At 45.1% G+C, this 14945-nt stretch overlaps 1 protein-coding gene across 2 annotated transcripts in view; it reads left to right on the forward strand.

The window, feature by feature from the left end:
- The first annotated feature begins 691 nt into the window (after positions 1 to 691).
- The window catches only part of KIF5C (kinesin family member 5C), a 149719-nt gene continuing 135465 nt past the window's right edge, over positions 692 to 14945 (forward strand). Inside the window, exon 1 of one of the 2 annotated variants that reach the window (XM_026492823.4) lies at positions 692 to 1206. In XM_026492823.4, coding sequence (XP_026348608.1) covers positions 1081 to 1206 — 126 coding nt within the window. In that variant the 5' untranslated portion in view covers positions 692 to 1080. The remainder of the gene's footprint in view (positions 1207 to 14945) is intronic. The other variant, XM_044381604.3, reaches the window with a different exon arrangement.

The following is a 14945-nucleotide window of genomic DNA, read 5'->3' on the forward strand; positions in this document are numbered from 1 at the left end:
ATCGTTAATAGTAATTAAGTAATTAAGTAATTAAGAGGTTCTTAACCTGGCAGTCACAGGCAGGCTTCAGTTGTCCCCAAATCCAATGAAGTAGCGTGAAAAATCTATGGGTGTGTATGAGTTTGTTTTGGGGTTTTGTTATGGAAAATGTCCTCAGCTTTCGTCAGATATTAAAGCAGTCCCTGACCCAAATATGTTGTGAACTGGTATGTGCAGGCATTTTGGGGAATAATGGCTTCAAATATTCATGCAAATCTCATTTTCCCCTTGATTTCCTCACAACTCTTGCAAAACCGTTCAGCACAGAGAAAATGCTCCATAACGTTTCTGCTGGACATTGTCTTAAGGGCCTGCTTCTCCTTGGAGATCTTGAAAAGATGTAGAGATGATAGACCTGGTTTATATAGAGATTTTAATTGAGAATGCTGGATATGACCTCCACCCTGTTCTTGACCTGGGCAGCCAGACCAGAACTGTAGGCTTTCAGAGGTGGCATCTGTGGTACCACCGCTGTCCCCGAAAGCCAACTCTAAGTAACACCCTAGTCCTTCTACTGGCAGGTGAAGAGACTACAAGTCCCAGGATGCTCCACTATCGGAGCCGGGGCGAGGGCGGGGTGGATCTCCGCAGTGACGTCACCCTCCCGGGGTGAGCCGGAGGTGGGCGGGGCGAAGGGGCGGGCCGGGGAGGCGGCCGAGCGCGCTGGTGCTGATGCAGGATGGCTGAGCGCGCAGGAGCCCGGGAGGTCTGAGCCGGGCGAGGCTCGCTCCCTGCGCATCGCCTAGTCCGCCGGCCGCGTGGTCGCGGGCAGGTGGGCCTGGAGCGCCGCGCCGGGCCAGGACAAGGCCAGGGAAGTCAGGTCTGCAGCTGGAGGGGCCGGAGGCAGATAGAAACCTACCCGGTCTGGGAGCGGCCGGAGCTGCCCAGCCCACCGAGTTCGCGATGACCTGCTGAGAAGCTTCGTCGGAGGCTGCAGGAGGCGGCCTCGCTGCAGGCGGTGCGGTTCGTGGCCTCCTCCCTCGTCCTGCTGAGCCCCGGCCCCCCACCCATCCCCGCGCCCCCTCCCTGCTGCCGGCCGAGATGGCGGATCCAGCTGAATGCAGCATCAAAGTGATGTGCCGGTTCCGGCCCCTCAACGAAGCGGAGATTCTCCGAGGGGACAAATTCATCCCCAAATTTAAAGGCGATGAGACCGTGGTGATTGGGGTAAGTGTCCGGGACGTGTGGCTTCCCCTGCTGCTTCGCGCAGCAGCCGGGCGCCCGAACGCCCCGGACGGCAGAGGTGTTTGGCCGCCCCTTCGGACATCCCCCACAGGGCTGCCCTCTCCCGTAGACTTGAAGAGAAACCCCCTCCCCCATGCCCTATAGTTGGCTCCCGGGCGGTGGAGGGGCGACTGGGGGAGGCGGGGCGGGCCCAGGTGGCGAGAGTAGAGGTGGGGGGCGAGGAAGGGTTCGGCGCCGCCATTGTTGTCGGGGTGGGGGCCCTAGTGGGCCTATTGTTCCCCGCCTTGGCCACGCCGCGTGGGTAGAGTGCACGCGTTACCCTCAAGCGGGGTGCCCAGGCTCCCCTTAAAGTATGATCTCTGCAGCCCACAAATGATTCCAGGCATCAGTTCGATTTATCGAACACTTTACCTGTTCTTCTTATGGCCTTAGGGGAAAAAAAAAAAGGTAAGAAGGTACTGGAAAAATCCTAGCCTCGGCTGGGAGCTCCCACGCCGTGTAGACACGGCTCCCCACGGCGTTTCACCTTGCCCTGCGTGCAGAAGGCGGGGGGGGGGGGGGCTGTGGGGAACACTGGTGGCCTTGGTGTCCCCGGGAAGGCCTGGTGTATCTTCTGCTTCCTCTTAACCTAGGCTGCCCTGGACATGGTCTCCGGGTCTGACCCTTCCCCAGTGAGGCGACCCCCCACCTGGTGTCCACAGACCCTCGGATGTGCTTCGCACTGGGTGGAGAGTAGGCTGTGTGCCCACATCTGTGGGGCTAGAGGGCCCGGAACGCAGCCAAATAGCCCCTCTCTGCCAGGAGTAGAAGTTACTTTGTGTGGTTGGGTCAACTCCTTCCCCCCTCCCCCTTGATCTCCCTTCCTACCTTTCCCTTCCTCCCTTCTTCCCCTCCCCCCACTTGGCTCCCTTTCTGCAGCTCGGGCTGCTGGTGGGGGCAGGGAATACCATTGGGTTTTAGTTCTTAAAGCGGTATGTCAAATGAAATAAACCAGCCTCCCCCCCGCACCCCGCCCTTTCACCCTCAGTTGTCCCCAGCGTGTGTAGCTGACGGTGCCCTCTTTGTATGCGAGCCGCGTGGGGAGGGACCGAGTTAATGGGAGCCTCCCGATCCCCGCTGACATATTCCTGGCAGCCTGCTCGAGGCTGCTGATGCAGCCTTCTCGTTCCCGGCATTGATTAAGTGATGTCATCCCGATTACTGAGCATGCTCGGGCTACCCCCTCCTTCCGATTCCCCCAGTGGCTGGTGTATTTAGGTCAAGTGATTGACAGGTGACAGTTTATCGAGGGTCTCTGCCGGCATGAGCCAAGCCTTTCTCAAGCACTAGAGGCTGACGTTTGCCGGCCCAAGCAGCCCCCAGCATCTTCGTAAACCAAGGTGCCGCAGTCCCTGCGAAGGGCCCAGGGGACTAGCAGGTGCTAGCTGAATCGGTAGGCGGGCGCTCTCCGCGAAAGGGTAACCGAGGCAAGGCTCTGGCTGCCCAGGGGCTTCATCCCTTACCTCCCTTAGAAAGGCAGCTCCCCTTGAAGGCTTCTTCTCCTTTCCCCATTTTCACAGTCCTAGGAAAACCGTGACCTCCAAATGCTATGTGGATTGGCATTTATTCTAAGAGCTGACCTATGAGGGCAGGACAGAGGGCTTTTCTCTCTGCTTAGTGTTAATTTGAAGAGAAGATGTATGCTACAATTATTGACAAGGAGGAGAATTCTATACTTAATGGCAGATATGGGATCTGCAGCCAGCACATGGGGCAGATAGTAGCTTGTTTGGGTTACACCTCTCAGTTGGGATCAGCCTACAGTCTGATTTGCTGTTTCCCCAGCCAGGCTGTGGTTTAGATAGAGTGGGAGTTACTGGGGACATCTAGTCCCTGCCCCTTACCTTGTAACAGTTTTTTAAACAAATAATTATGCAGCACTAGAACGTGTTCTGGTGACCCTATTTTTCCCCCCAAAGGTTTTAAGGAAAAGACTGGAGAGGTTGTTTTTTCTTCTCCTTCTCTTTCCCCTTCCCCCCCTTCTCCTCCTTCTTTTTCCTCCTTTCCATCTTCCTCTTCCTCCTCTCCCCCCTTTTTCTCCTTCTCCTCTTCCTATTCTTTCTCAGTCTTCTAAGAGTGATACACCAAGACTAGTGAAATAGAGTAATAAATCATCCTCTTTATCTGTGTGCAAGGCAGAGATCCTAAGAACTATATTTATTTCCCATCTAAATATACATATGATATTGACTAAATACATTAAAACAGAGTCACTATATAAAATAAGTAACTTAAGCAAAAAATTGTGGATGTGAATATGCATGTAACCCTTCAACTGTAAAGTGAAAATTTTGATTATCTTACTATAATCCTTTAATACAACAGTTTTGAATTTTCTTTAAGATAAGTTTTTTTATTGAAATAAAGCAGTCATACAGAAAAGTGTTATCATAGGGTGCAGCTTAATAAAGCTTTTATAAAGTAACTACTGCCTTGTAACCACTTGTCAGACCAAGAAACAGACATTTTGGGGACCCCAGGAGTCCCATTAGGGTCCCTCCCAGTCACTAGCTCCCTCTGCCTTAGGGTAACCACTTTTCTGACTTCTAATGCCATAGGTTAGCTTTTTTTTTTTTTTTTTTAAATAAACGGTATGTACATAAAACCATATAGTATGCTTTTGTGCGTGGCTTCTTGCAGTCAGCATCATGCTTGTCAAATTCATCCATGTCGTGGTGTGTAGCTGCAGTTTGCTCATCTCCTTTGTTCTGTAGTATCCCATTGTATGAATGTACCACAGTTTATTCATCCATCAACTGTGGGTAGACATTTGTTTTCCACTTTGGGGTTATTATGGACAGAGCTGCTATGAACATTGTTTTACACATCTTTTGGTGAGAGTGCATACAGAACAGAAGACTGTCAGATGCTGAAGATATTGGGACTGGGTTGGCATGTGCCAGGACCTTTCCTATTCCTAATTAATAATGTGTAACTAGAGGAAATGACCATTCTAGCAGCCTGTATCATGTTTTGTACACTGAGTGGAATGGCTCCCAAGTCAATTCGGTTGCATCCAGCCCATAGGGTTCAGTTGCAGGTGGAGACTGCCTTAGGTGAGCATTTCTTTCCTGGCTTGTAGAGGCGCAGATTGTGGGGACCAAAGAAGGCCAGACTCATCCAGAAATGTCAGTCATCTGCACTCCCAACATATACATGTAAAAAATGAATTTCTGGAGAGTTAGCTGTTAGTCTAAATTCAGAATCCCAGAAATTCTTTTTTTTTTTTTTTTTAAACCAGGGTCATTTTTTTCCCCTTTAAAGTTCTGTTCAATTTTTATGGAGATATATACTAAGAGGGAGATTTTGCAGATTCTATATTTGTCTTTTTAAGAAAATGTCTTGTCTTGGTAGAGTCATCTCTACCATTCCTGCATTTTATTTTCAGCTCTTCTGCAAAGCTTTCTTTCTCTGAGCACCCCAGTCACAGTCTCTCCCCACTTTGAACCTCTGTAGCATTATTTTATATACAATCTTGTAACTTTGTTGTCTTAGATTGTTACTAATTTTATCATATGTCTAATGACATTGTAAGCCATGTGTAGAGATAAGGACCATCTATGTTTTACTTCTTTGTACTTCCCAGGGCCTTGCCCACAGAAAGCGCTTAACAAGAATTTATTGATCTCTTTGTTGAATCTAGAAATCTTCACTTTGGTATATTTAACTTATTTTGTGGGCTCTTAATTGGCTGTAGGCTTCGGGGAGTAGTTAAAAAACCAGTTTTAAAGGGAAGCACTATTCCTTTGAGCAGTCCCGGTAAGACAGCAGAATGCCATAAGAGAATTGGGAGAGTACTACGTTTTGCTTTGTTAAAAATTAGGAAAGCTATTGACAGTGGTGGTGAGCTGGAAGTGGAGGGTGGGGATGATCTAGTGATTAGAAAAGGGACTCCACATAAATTAATTCTTCAGAGGAAAATATTGGATTTATAGCATTTCTTGAAGTACTTCTCCATGAGCTGCTAAAAGTCCTGGTGAGTCAGCCATTACTTTGGGCTCTGATTATAGGTTTTGATGTATCTGTAATGATGGAAATTCTGTTTTGGAAGGTTCCCAGTAAGGTTCTTTGAAATGGACTTTGACTCTTCAGTTTCCTCATTTGGGGCTTTCCTCTTGTTCAAAGTCCTAGGAAAGCAGTAAGTTCTGACCTATTTGACATTAGCCATGAGCTCTGAGCTGGTCAGTGGCATAGAAAGTGGTCTCATTCTGTGGGAACTTAGATTAGTTGTGGGTAGTGGTTGGGCAAGAAAGGATCAGGGCAGAGACTAGATTCCAAGCTGGAGTTACTGTGGAGATTAAGGACTAAAGAAGTGAAGAAATATGGCTAAAATTTTTCTTTTTGTCCGTAGTAATGGTCTTTAAAAGCAAGAACATTAAACAATTTTCAGTTTAAATTTATACACAGTAAAATCACTTTTTGGGGGGCTATAGTTCTATCCTAGGGGCCTTGACAAGTACAGGGTTCTATAACAATTCTGTATTAGTTTTCTTTTGCTGCTGTTAATGGATAACTATAAATTAAAGGCTTAAAACTATACAAGTTAATTATCACACAGTTTCCATAGGTCAGAAATCCATCAGATCAGCTGGTTTCTCTGTTTAGAGTCTCATAAGGTCAAGACCAAGCAAGCTATTGGCAGGGCCATATTCTGTTCTAGGGGAAAATCCATTTCTTTGCTCATTCAGGTTGGTGGCAGAATCCTTATGGTTGTAGGAGTGAGGTTCTGTTTCCTTGCTGACTGTCAGGCCTGGCTGTTCTCAGCCTCTAGAGGCCACTCCCAGATCCTAGTCATGTGGCCCCCTTCTCCAAGTTAAAAACCAGCAACAGGTTGGTCCCTCTCATGGTTCACATCTCCCCTACAACTTCCATGGCATGTCTCTCTTACTGACTCTTCTGCCTCCCCCTTCCACTTTTAAGGGCCCATCTGATTACAGTGAGCCCACCCAGATAATCTGGCATCATCTCTCCATTTTAAGGTAAGCTGATTAGTAACCTTAATTACATCTGCAAAGTCTTTTTTACCCTGTAGCATTCACGTATTCACAGATTCAAGGAATTAGAGTGTGAACATCTTTTGAGGCCATTGCTCTGCCTACCACACACCAGCACACTCAAGATATAAAATAGTTTCATTTACATGCCTCCCCCTCCTCTCCCGGCCAAAAAGCCCTCATGCTACTCCTCTGTCGTCAAACCTTCTCCCCTCTCTTAACCCCCGACAACCACTTCCTCTTCCTTTCTATAATTTTGCTTTTTCCAGATTGTCACAAAATTGGAATCACATATTAAGGATCTTTTTGAGCCTTGGTTCTTTTACTTAAGAACTTTGAGATTTATGTTGTTGTTGCATGTATCATAGTGTATTATTATTATTATTATTATTATTATTATTATTTGCTTACTGGTAGTCCATCATATGAATATAACACAGTTTGTTTACCCATTCACCCACTGAAGGACACTGGGGTTGTTTCCAGTTTGGAATGATGATGAATAAAGCTGCTATAAGCCTTTGCATTTAGGTTTTTGTGTGAGGGTAAATTTTTATTTCTCTTGGGTAAATACCCAAGATTATACCAATCATATTTAACTATGTGTTTAACTCTAAGAAACTGCCAAACTGTTTTTCAGAGTGGTTATACCCTTTTGTATTCCTCCCTAAAAGTAATATTTTAAGCTAGGATTTTAGAGTTTATTCAGTCACTTTGTCTAAGTGAAGACTGATAGTAGTGTTCAGTAGTGTCGAGATAGATCAGTCCTTCATTCTCTTTGCCCTAAATTCAGAGATGTTCACATCACTTGACAATGCGTGGTTTCCAGTAAATATACCCTCTGAAACTTTGGGATGAGTGAGCACAAGAGAGTAGCTATAATCTCACGTGTGCCCTTGAGGCCACTCTCTGCTGGAGGTGAGCACACAGTCGGTGCTTCCTAAATGAATGGGGTTGGTAGAGGCAGCAGGGAGAGTCAGACAGAATGGAGTGTGGATCCACTAACTAGCTATGGGGCTGTTTTTCAAGTTGCTTAGCTTTTCTGGGCCTCAGTTTGATCATATTTAAAATGGAGATATAATTACTTATTTCACAGGGCCGTTAGAATGAAATGAAATGAAGTGGTCAAAAGGGCATCTAGCATAGAGAAAATGCTCGATAAATGCTAATTATCTCCCATGTTTCCTATTTGCCTTGTAATTTTCTCATTTTTCAGAATTAGCTTTGCCCCCCAAAATTACTGCCCTTAACTCTATCCCCTGAACACCCTTTTTGCATGTCCATTTCTTAGGCATTCGTTCACTTCCTTCTCCTGCTTGGAATAGCCTCTTTTTTCATCTTATTGTGAAATTCCTAACCATCCATGAAGGCAGAGCTCATGGTCTGTTTATTTATAGACTATATCAGCTGATCCTTTTACTTGCAATGATTGTGTATAGGAAAGTGTGTGTGTGTGTGTGTGTGTGTGTGTGTGTGTGTGTGTGTGTTTTACGGGTCTTTGCCTCCTTCCCTGTAGTTGTCTAGCTGCTTAGTAAGTGTACCTTGATTGCAGCTTTCTTCTTCCCTGTTCCCTTTGTGGAATCAGGTCTCCATAAAAGCCAATTTCTGCATTGCCTCAAATAACTTGGGTATCACTGGGGATTTCTCTCTGCCTCCACCTGTGCTTGTCTGGCCCAACTCCCCTATTTAATGACAATGTTTTCCATTCTTGGCTTTACTCCCCCATTTAAAATAGCAAACCTCCCCCACCTTTGGGTTCCCTTTAGTCCCTGCCTCAGATTTCTCACCTGTGTCTACTTATTAAACAAGCGAAAACAGAACTACCTGCTCCCTAATGGTTTTTCTTGAGTTAAGAAAATATAGCCCCATTGACAGATCCGATTTCACCTTATTTCTCTCGGGGTTTTTTTACAAGGTCCTCTTTTTGTGGCTGAGAAAGCTCCTCCCTTAACCCATTTGCTGCACGCCAACCAAGTTCCTTTCAATAGGGATTGACTATTGCATGTGTGGTTATCTGCCAGTAGTGCAGACAGCGTGGGAGAACATGGAGTTTTAGATTCCTTCCCAGCGGTGGACCTGGCATGAGTCAGACAGTCCAGGACCAGCTTCCAGCTCTGCACCTTCTTAGCTGCATGGATTGGACGAACTGCTAAACTTTACTAAGTTCCAGCCTCTTGGCCTATGAAATAGGGCTAATATCACTCTCCGCCTTGTAGGGTTATTGTGATGATCACAAGAGTGGATGCTCACGGAGTGCTGTGCACAGTACCTGGCAGAGAGCGGACATTCAGAAACTGTCTGCTTTATAACACCCGCTAGGGGTTATTTCTCTGTGCTTTTGTCAGACTGACTAATCTTGGGAAAGCCCAGACCGTTCATAGCTTCCCTGGTACCCTCAGGTTGTATAAAAGAAAAAAATTGTTCTGACACTTGCAAAAATAGGAAGGAAGATGATTGTGATAGGTATCAGTACTATCACAATGGGGGAGAGAAGTGAGGCTCAACTCCAAATACAAGGGGAGCAGGTTGCAGGGGTGGGTGGGTGGGTAAATGGACAGCTACTTAAAGGACATCAAGGGGAGGGGAGTTCTTGCTAAACTGACCTAACAGGATTCTTGCTAACCCTGGACTCTTCAGGGACAGACATGGAAGTTTAAGGTCAAGGCCCAGTTGAGAAGAGGGCTCAGAGGTGCCTGGCTGAAGTTTGGTCAAGGAGAGAGTCTTTGTCAGTTGGAACCCAAATGATTCAGTGGGCATTCGAGACCTTCTGTATTCGGGGCCTGCCTGCCTTCCTGACCTCACCCCGTTACCCCATGTTCCATCTGCGTGTCTATTCCCCGAAATGATTAGGCTCTAAGTGTCCCCTGCCCTACCCCAGCTGCTCACATCCCACATGCCTGGGACAACTGTCTTCAAAGTGTAGTTAAATGGCAAGCATCCATTTGCTTTCAGAATCTCAACCCATTAGTGCCTTCCGTGAAACTTTTTCTGACCAGCACCTTGCCCCTCAACCTGGCCAGGTTAGACTCTTCCTCCTGTGCACCCTTTATCCATGGGTAGCTCCCGAATGACCTCCCCAGCACTGTGTTTCATTTATTTGGGTATATGTGTCCTTTCTTCCAAGAAACTGAAAATCCTTTGAGGGAAGGAAACGTGTGCCATTTTTTTTTAACATCTTCAAGGCCTGGAACAGTGCCTGGAACAGAGTAGATAGTCAGGACCAGATGTCTTTTGAAAGAAATAGAAGAAAGCTGACCATCCTAAGCTGTTAGATGTTTGGAGCCTGGAGTTATTTGCTTGGATTTTTACCTTGACCTCTCTCCAGCTCTGATAACTTGTTTTCCTACTTTGGACATCTTCATAGTTTTATTGTTACTGTCTTGAATGAAATAGCTTTTTCAGTGTTCTGACATATTCCATGCTCATTGCAAAAATACTCAGACCATGCAGAAAAGCATGAAGAAGGTGTAAAAAAATACTTTCTATGAACCAGAAAATACCATTGTTAACATTCATTGTATATCCCAGCAATTTTCCATTTTATAAAACACCATACTTTGTAGGATTTTGTAAATAGGATTAGGATTTTGTAAAAGTCTGTTTTGAAACCCACTGTTTTGCTTAATGGTATACTTCAGATATCAGCATTTTAAAAAGTTGCATATAATTCTATTATATATCTAATCAATACTTTAATCATTTCCTAGTCTTAGACATTTGGATTTTTCTGCTTGTTTTTCTTTCTGTTACAAAGGTGTGATAAACATTGGTGCACACAGCTTTTTGTGCACATGCCTGATTGTTGTTTTAGAATACATCCCCAGAATTGGGATTGCTGGGTAACAGGCTATAGATGATTTTAAGGCAGCCATAGTTTTTGAGAGAGAGCAATTCAGAGATGGTAAATTGTCCTGCTTTATACTCTCACTTCTTTGCCTACCAGCTGGAATTGCTGCCAGTCTGTCTCATAAGGCATCCTTTCATCCCTGAACTACATTAAATTCTTACCAAGAGTACGTGCTCTGTCATGCACTGTTAAGCCATAGATCTAGAATACGGCAATGCCTTCAGACTTCTCATATAAACCATACGGTTTTGTAGGCTGGCTCTTGTCAGTTTCAATATCCTAAAGGATGTTGTTTCTTGGAGGTGATCAAAAGCTAACTCTCTCTCTTGAGGCAGAGAAAGAGACCAAGATTGTAGTCTTAAAGAAAAATAGGGTGGATGTGCCCTTTCTTCTTGGTGCTAATATTGAAAAGCCTGTGATACCTTCTGGGTGGTGGTAAGTTGAGAAGCGATAAAATAGCCATGTCAAAAAAGCCCTAGAAAGAGCTGCCCCCCCTTCACCTCTGATTATTAGGTACTCTTTCAAGAAACTTATTGTATAAAATTCCAAACATGCACCAAGTAGGAAGAATAACAAAATCTACCCCCACAAACCTATCAACCAGTTTTAACCGTCAACAAATGGCCAATTTTATTTTTTTGTGTACTCTCCTAAACTTTCCTCCCCAAATCACCTGATTGTTTTAAAGTGAAATCTCACAGTATTTTATCCCTAACCTATCATACACACACACACGTGTATATATACATGTATGTATGATCAGTTCTCCTTTAAAACCTCAATAATATTATCACAACTAAAATATGAGCAATTCGTTCATGTCAGATACTCATATTTCCCCCATTGCTTCATAAATTTCTTCTGCACCTGCTGTGCTCAAATCAGAATACTAGGAGCTATTGATTGTAAGTGAGGAGAAAAAGAAATGCTCATAGATAATCAACCTTGAAACAAGAAAAGGAGGCTTTTGCTATGGAGTCATTTGGGACGGTAGAAACACACACAGGGCAATCAGGCTAATCAGGATTTCCAGCCTAGCTCCCTTAACAATGGTCACGTCCCACTTATCCTCTCTAATAAACCAGTGCCAGCAGTGCGGTGTCACCCAGGAAAGCTATTTAAAGAGCTCGATGTGTTACAGCTTCTCCCTGCTGCTTTCCCCCTGGCTTTAGTTGGCTCGTATAAACATCACGAAAGCAGGCAAGTGTATCACTCAGTTGTCTTCTGAGCTTAGTACCACCCTTATCAGATTGGTATCAACTACCTTTACAGCAATTCTTTTAGGTGTTTCTAGGTGTATTAGTAGTTATTATCTTTTCAGTCAACGGATACCTGTCCTTGATGTGAATTGAATATTGGAAAATAAATCCAACAGAGCAGAAGGGAAAAATATATACGTGAGAACAGAATTCACTGCAACATAATACTTTAAGGAAAAAGGTTTGTAGTTGTCTTTTTATGTTTCTTATTACTTTTCTCACTTACAATAGAAAAAGCTTTGGGGCCCCCTGGGTGGCTCAGTCAGTTCAGCATCTGCCTTCGGCTCAGGTTATGATCATGGAGTCACAGGATCTAGCCCTGCGTCGGGCTCCCTGCTCCGTGGGGAGCCTGCGTCTCCCTCTCCCTCTGCCTGCCACTCCCCCTGCCTGTCAAATAAAATAAAATTTAAAAAAAGAAAAAAGTTTTGAAGGGAGATGGCGTTGGAGAAAAAGTATAAAATAAAAAATAAATCCCAGTAATTTATGCTTTAACTTCCTAGACGGCAGGGTATGGTTCTAAGAACTGCCAATCAATAATACTACTTTAGAAGCCGGTTATTTAAAGATCCTGGCAACACAATTTTGGCCTGACACATCTCTGGGACTCTTCCTTTCTCAGGCCCTCTCACAGAGCAATCTCTCCCATTTCCAGGTTTCGTTTTGCCTCATGAGGAAATGAAGAGCAATCTGCTTCAATTCTTTGAGGACGTTATATCATAGTTTTTTTCTGAGCAACTGTCTGGCACCTAACTCCCCAGAGATTATTGATTTTCATCTGGGAACCTGGTTAAATAACAACTCCATGTGACATCAGAAACTTTGGATAGTCTTGGGGGAAGGGACTTCTGCTCCTCTGTCATAGCTGCCTCCTGCCTCATAGGAACAAATTCCATTCTGACTGGTGAGCGTCCAGACCTGTCTTGGTCCTGGTCACTGGTGGGCAGGATCCCATGAGAGGCGGTCAGTTCCTTCCTGTAGCTGGCCTTTGTGGTGAGCTGACCTCTGCGGGGTCTGGCTTCCTGGGCTGGCTTCCAGGAGCTGTTTTTCTGTCTCCTCTCCACGTGCTGCTCAGTGGGTAAGTTAGGCTGGGTCCACAGATTCACCCCCAGGTGGGCTGGTCTCAAGGTCCAGAAGAGGTTGGGTTGCCGGATGGAGGGGTGGTGAGATAAGGACAGTAGAAAGACCATGTAAGCCTACTTGCTTGGCCAGGTTCGGTATCGGGATGATGGGTGCTGGTACCCTAGCCCAGTGGTGCCTGGATACTTGAGCAAACTCACCCAGCCAGCGCGTAGGAGGGGCTGACTGTTGGGGGAGGCTTCTGGCTTTCTGGGTCCTTTGTACTAATGTCATCCTTTAGCATCAAAACCTCCTAACTAATGATTTATTTATATAAAATTTGTGGAAAGTAGACTTTAGAAAGGAAGCGTTTAGCTCTTTGGTAATAATTACTAAACAACACAACCTACTAATTACGTGTTCAAACAAGTGGGGAAGAAACACCCAAAGTACTATATCCTAGAGGAACAACGCTTGCTTGTTCATTTGTTTGTTAAATGTTTCTTAATAAACATGGCTCTTGATAAAGATTGGCTTGAAGATCTGTTTTAAGCTGTATTTTCTGGTCTAGACGTTTATCGAAAAGGGCCTATAAAGGGGAAAATACGTATCTATTTAATACTTCTTTAGTTCTATTAAAAAGCAAATGTAAAGAGGGAATATATACATTCATGGAAAACTTGAAATTAAGTGAGTTCTTTATAACTATGAAAAATGTTTCCTTTTCTAAAGAGTAAAAGTAAAGTTTTTGGACTTCGCGGTATTGCTGTGCTGTCCAGTATGGAAGCCGCTAGCCTTGTGTGGCTAGTGAGCTCATGCAGGGTGGCTGGTCCAATTTGGGATGTGCAGTAGAGGTAATATTTACACTGGCTTTTAAAGACAGTACCAAAAAAAAAAAGGAATATAAAAGATCTCATTTTTGTGTATTCATTGCATTTTGAAATGATAGTATTTTGGATATATTAGGTTAAATAACATTAATAAAACGATTTCTCCCTTTTTATTTTTACTTTTTAAAATGTGACTAGTAGGAAATTTAAAGTAACGTATGTGGCTTGCATTCTTCGTTGGCATTGCATTTCTGTTGGATAGCGTTGCACTAATATTTTGATGCTGTCATACTGTTTCTGTATTTGTTAATTTTAGTTCCACTTTGGTGTATTGAGGGCTTATTGTGTGCTAGCCAAGTAAGTCAAGATCCCTGCCATCCATAACCATATATATAATCCAAGAAAAGAAGGCAAGTAAAAAAAAAAAAAAAATTAGCATGCTGGGAGTGTCCAAAGAGAAGAGAAAACAAAACCTTGCTGGAGTTATGAGAGAGAAAGCACCTCCAGTTGCATTCAGGGAAACCTCTGCAGAGGGACCATTGATCATTACCTTGACGCTGGGGCAGGATCTACTTCGCACGTGTAAAATTTGCTTCTTTAAGTTATTTTGCAGTTCTACATAGCTGCTTTAGGGATTTCCGTTTTGAACAGTGTTGGGAAAAGATCTGTGCCGTAGCCCGCTCCGTCTCTCTGCTATCACTCCCCGCTCGCTCACAAGTATTGTGACATTGAGTGTTGCCCGCGGAGCTGCGGGAGGAACTGCCCACCCCGTGTCCTATAATGAAGGACTGGCCATTAACAACAGCAGGCTGTGACGCGCTTGCAGTGGGTGACACTGGGAACACCTAGAGGTGACACGGTGCATTGTCTTTGAAGAATGTCATGATGCTGCCCTGCTGCCCAGCGCCCCCCACAGCCGTCCTGTTCGGCCGCCCCGGCAGGCGGGTTTTTTTTTTACCTCCACCTCCACCGTAAACCTGCCACTTACCTTCTCTCGGCATCTGTCGCTAATGCTAGGAATGACGAAACCTCTGGTCCTGGAAATGCATTTCCCTTTAGCACGGGCGCCTCCTAATGAGGTCCCTCCACCCCGCGGAACAAAAGCGCGCAGTAGGAGGCCCGCTGGTGGGAGGAGGCGCTGTTGTGGGAAAGCCTGGAAATGCAGTCCCGGTCGCTCGCAGGTGCCTCTTTGTCCTGGCATCTGTGCGGGAGAGGTCATCTTGCAGGTGAAGGCCGCACAGCTCTTTGGAGAGGGAGTTGGTTCTGTGCTGGAAAATCTCTTTCCCACCCCCCTCGTGTCCCTTTTTGTGTGGGTTGGCACAGGCTTGATTTTTCCTCCTTTGTAAATGGCAGAAGCCATGATGGTAACATGAAAGCACAATAATACAAAACCAGCCCTAATCTCACCACCCTGCATCATCCAGTTTACTTTTTTTTTTTTTTTTTTTTTTTACGATTTTATTTATTTATTTGACAGAGAGAGCATAGCAGGGGGTGGGGGTGGTGCGGAGCAGAGGCAGAGGCTGAGGGAGAAGCAGATTCCCTGCTAAGCAGGGAACCTGATGTGGGGCTGGATCCCAGGACTCTGGGATCACGACCTGAGCCAATGGCAGACGCTTAACCGACTGCAACCACCCAGGCTCCCCACCAGTTTACTTTTTATATCCTCCTTTTCCCTCTCCTCATTGACACTTAT

Source organism: Ursus arctos, unplaced genomic scaffold (assembly GCF_023065955.2).
Source record: "Ursus arctos isolate Adak ecotype North America unplaced genomic scaffold, UrsArc2.0 scaffold_1, whole genome shotgun sequence".
Lineage (NCBI taxonomy): Eukaryota > Metazoa > Chordata > Mammalia > Carnivora > Ursidae > Ursus > Ursus arctos.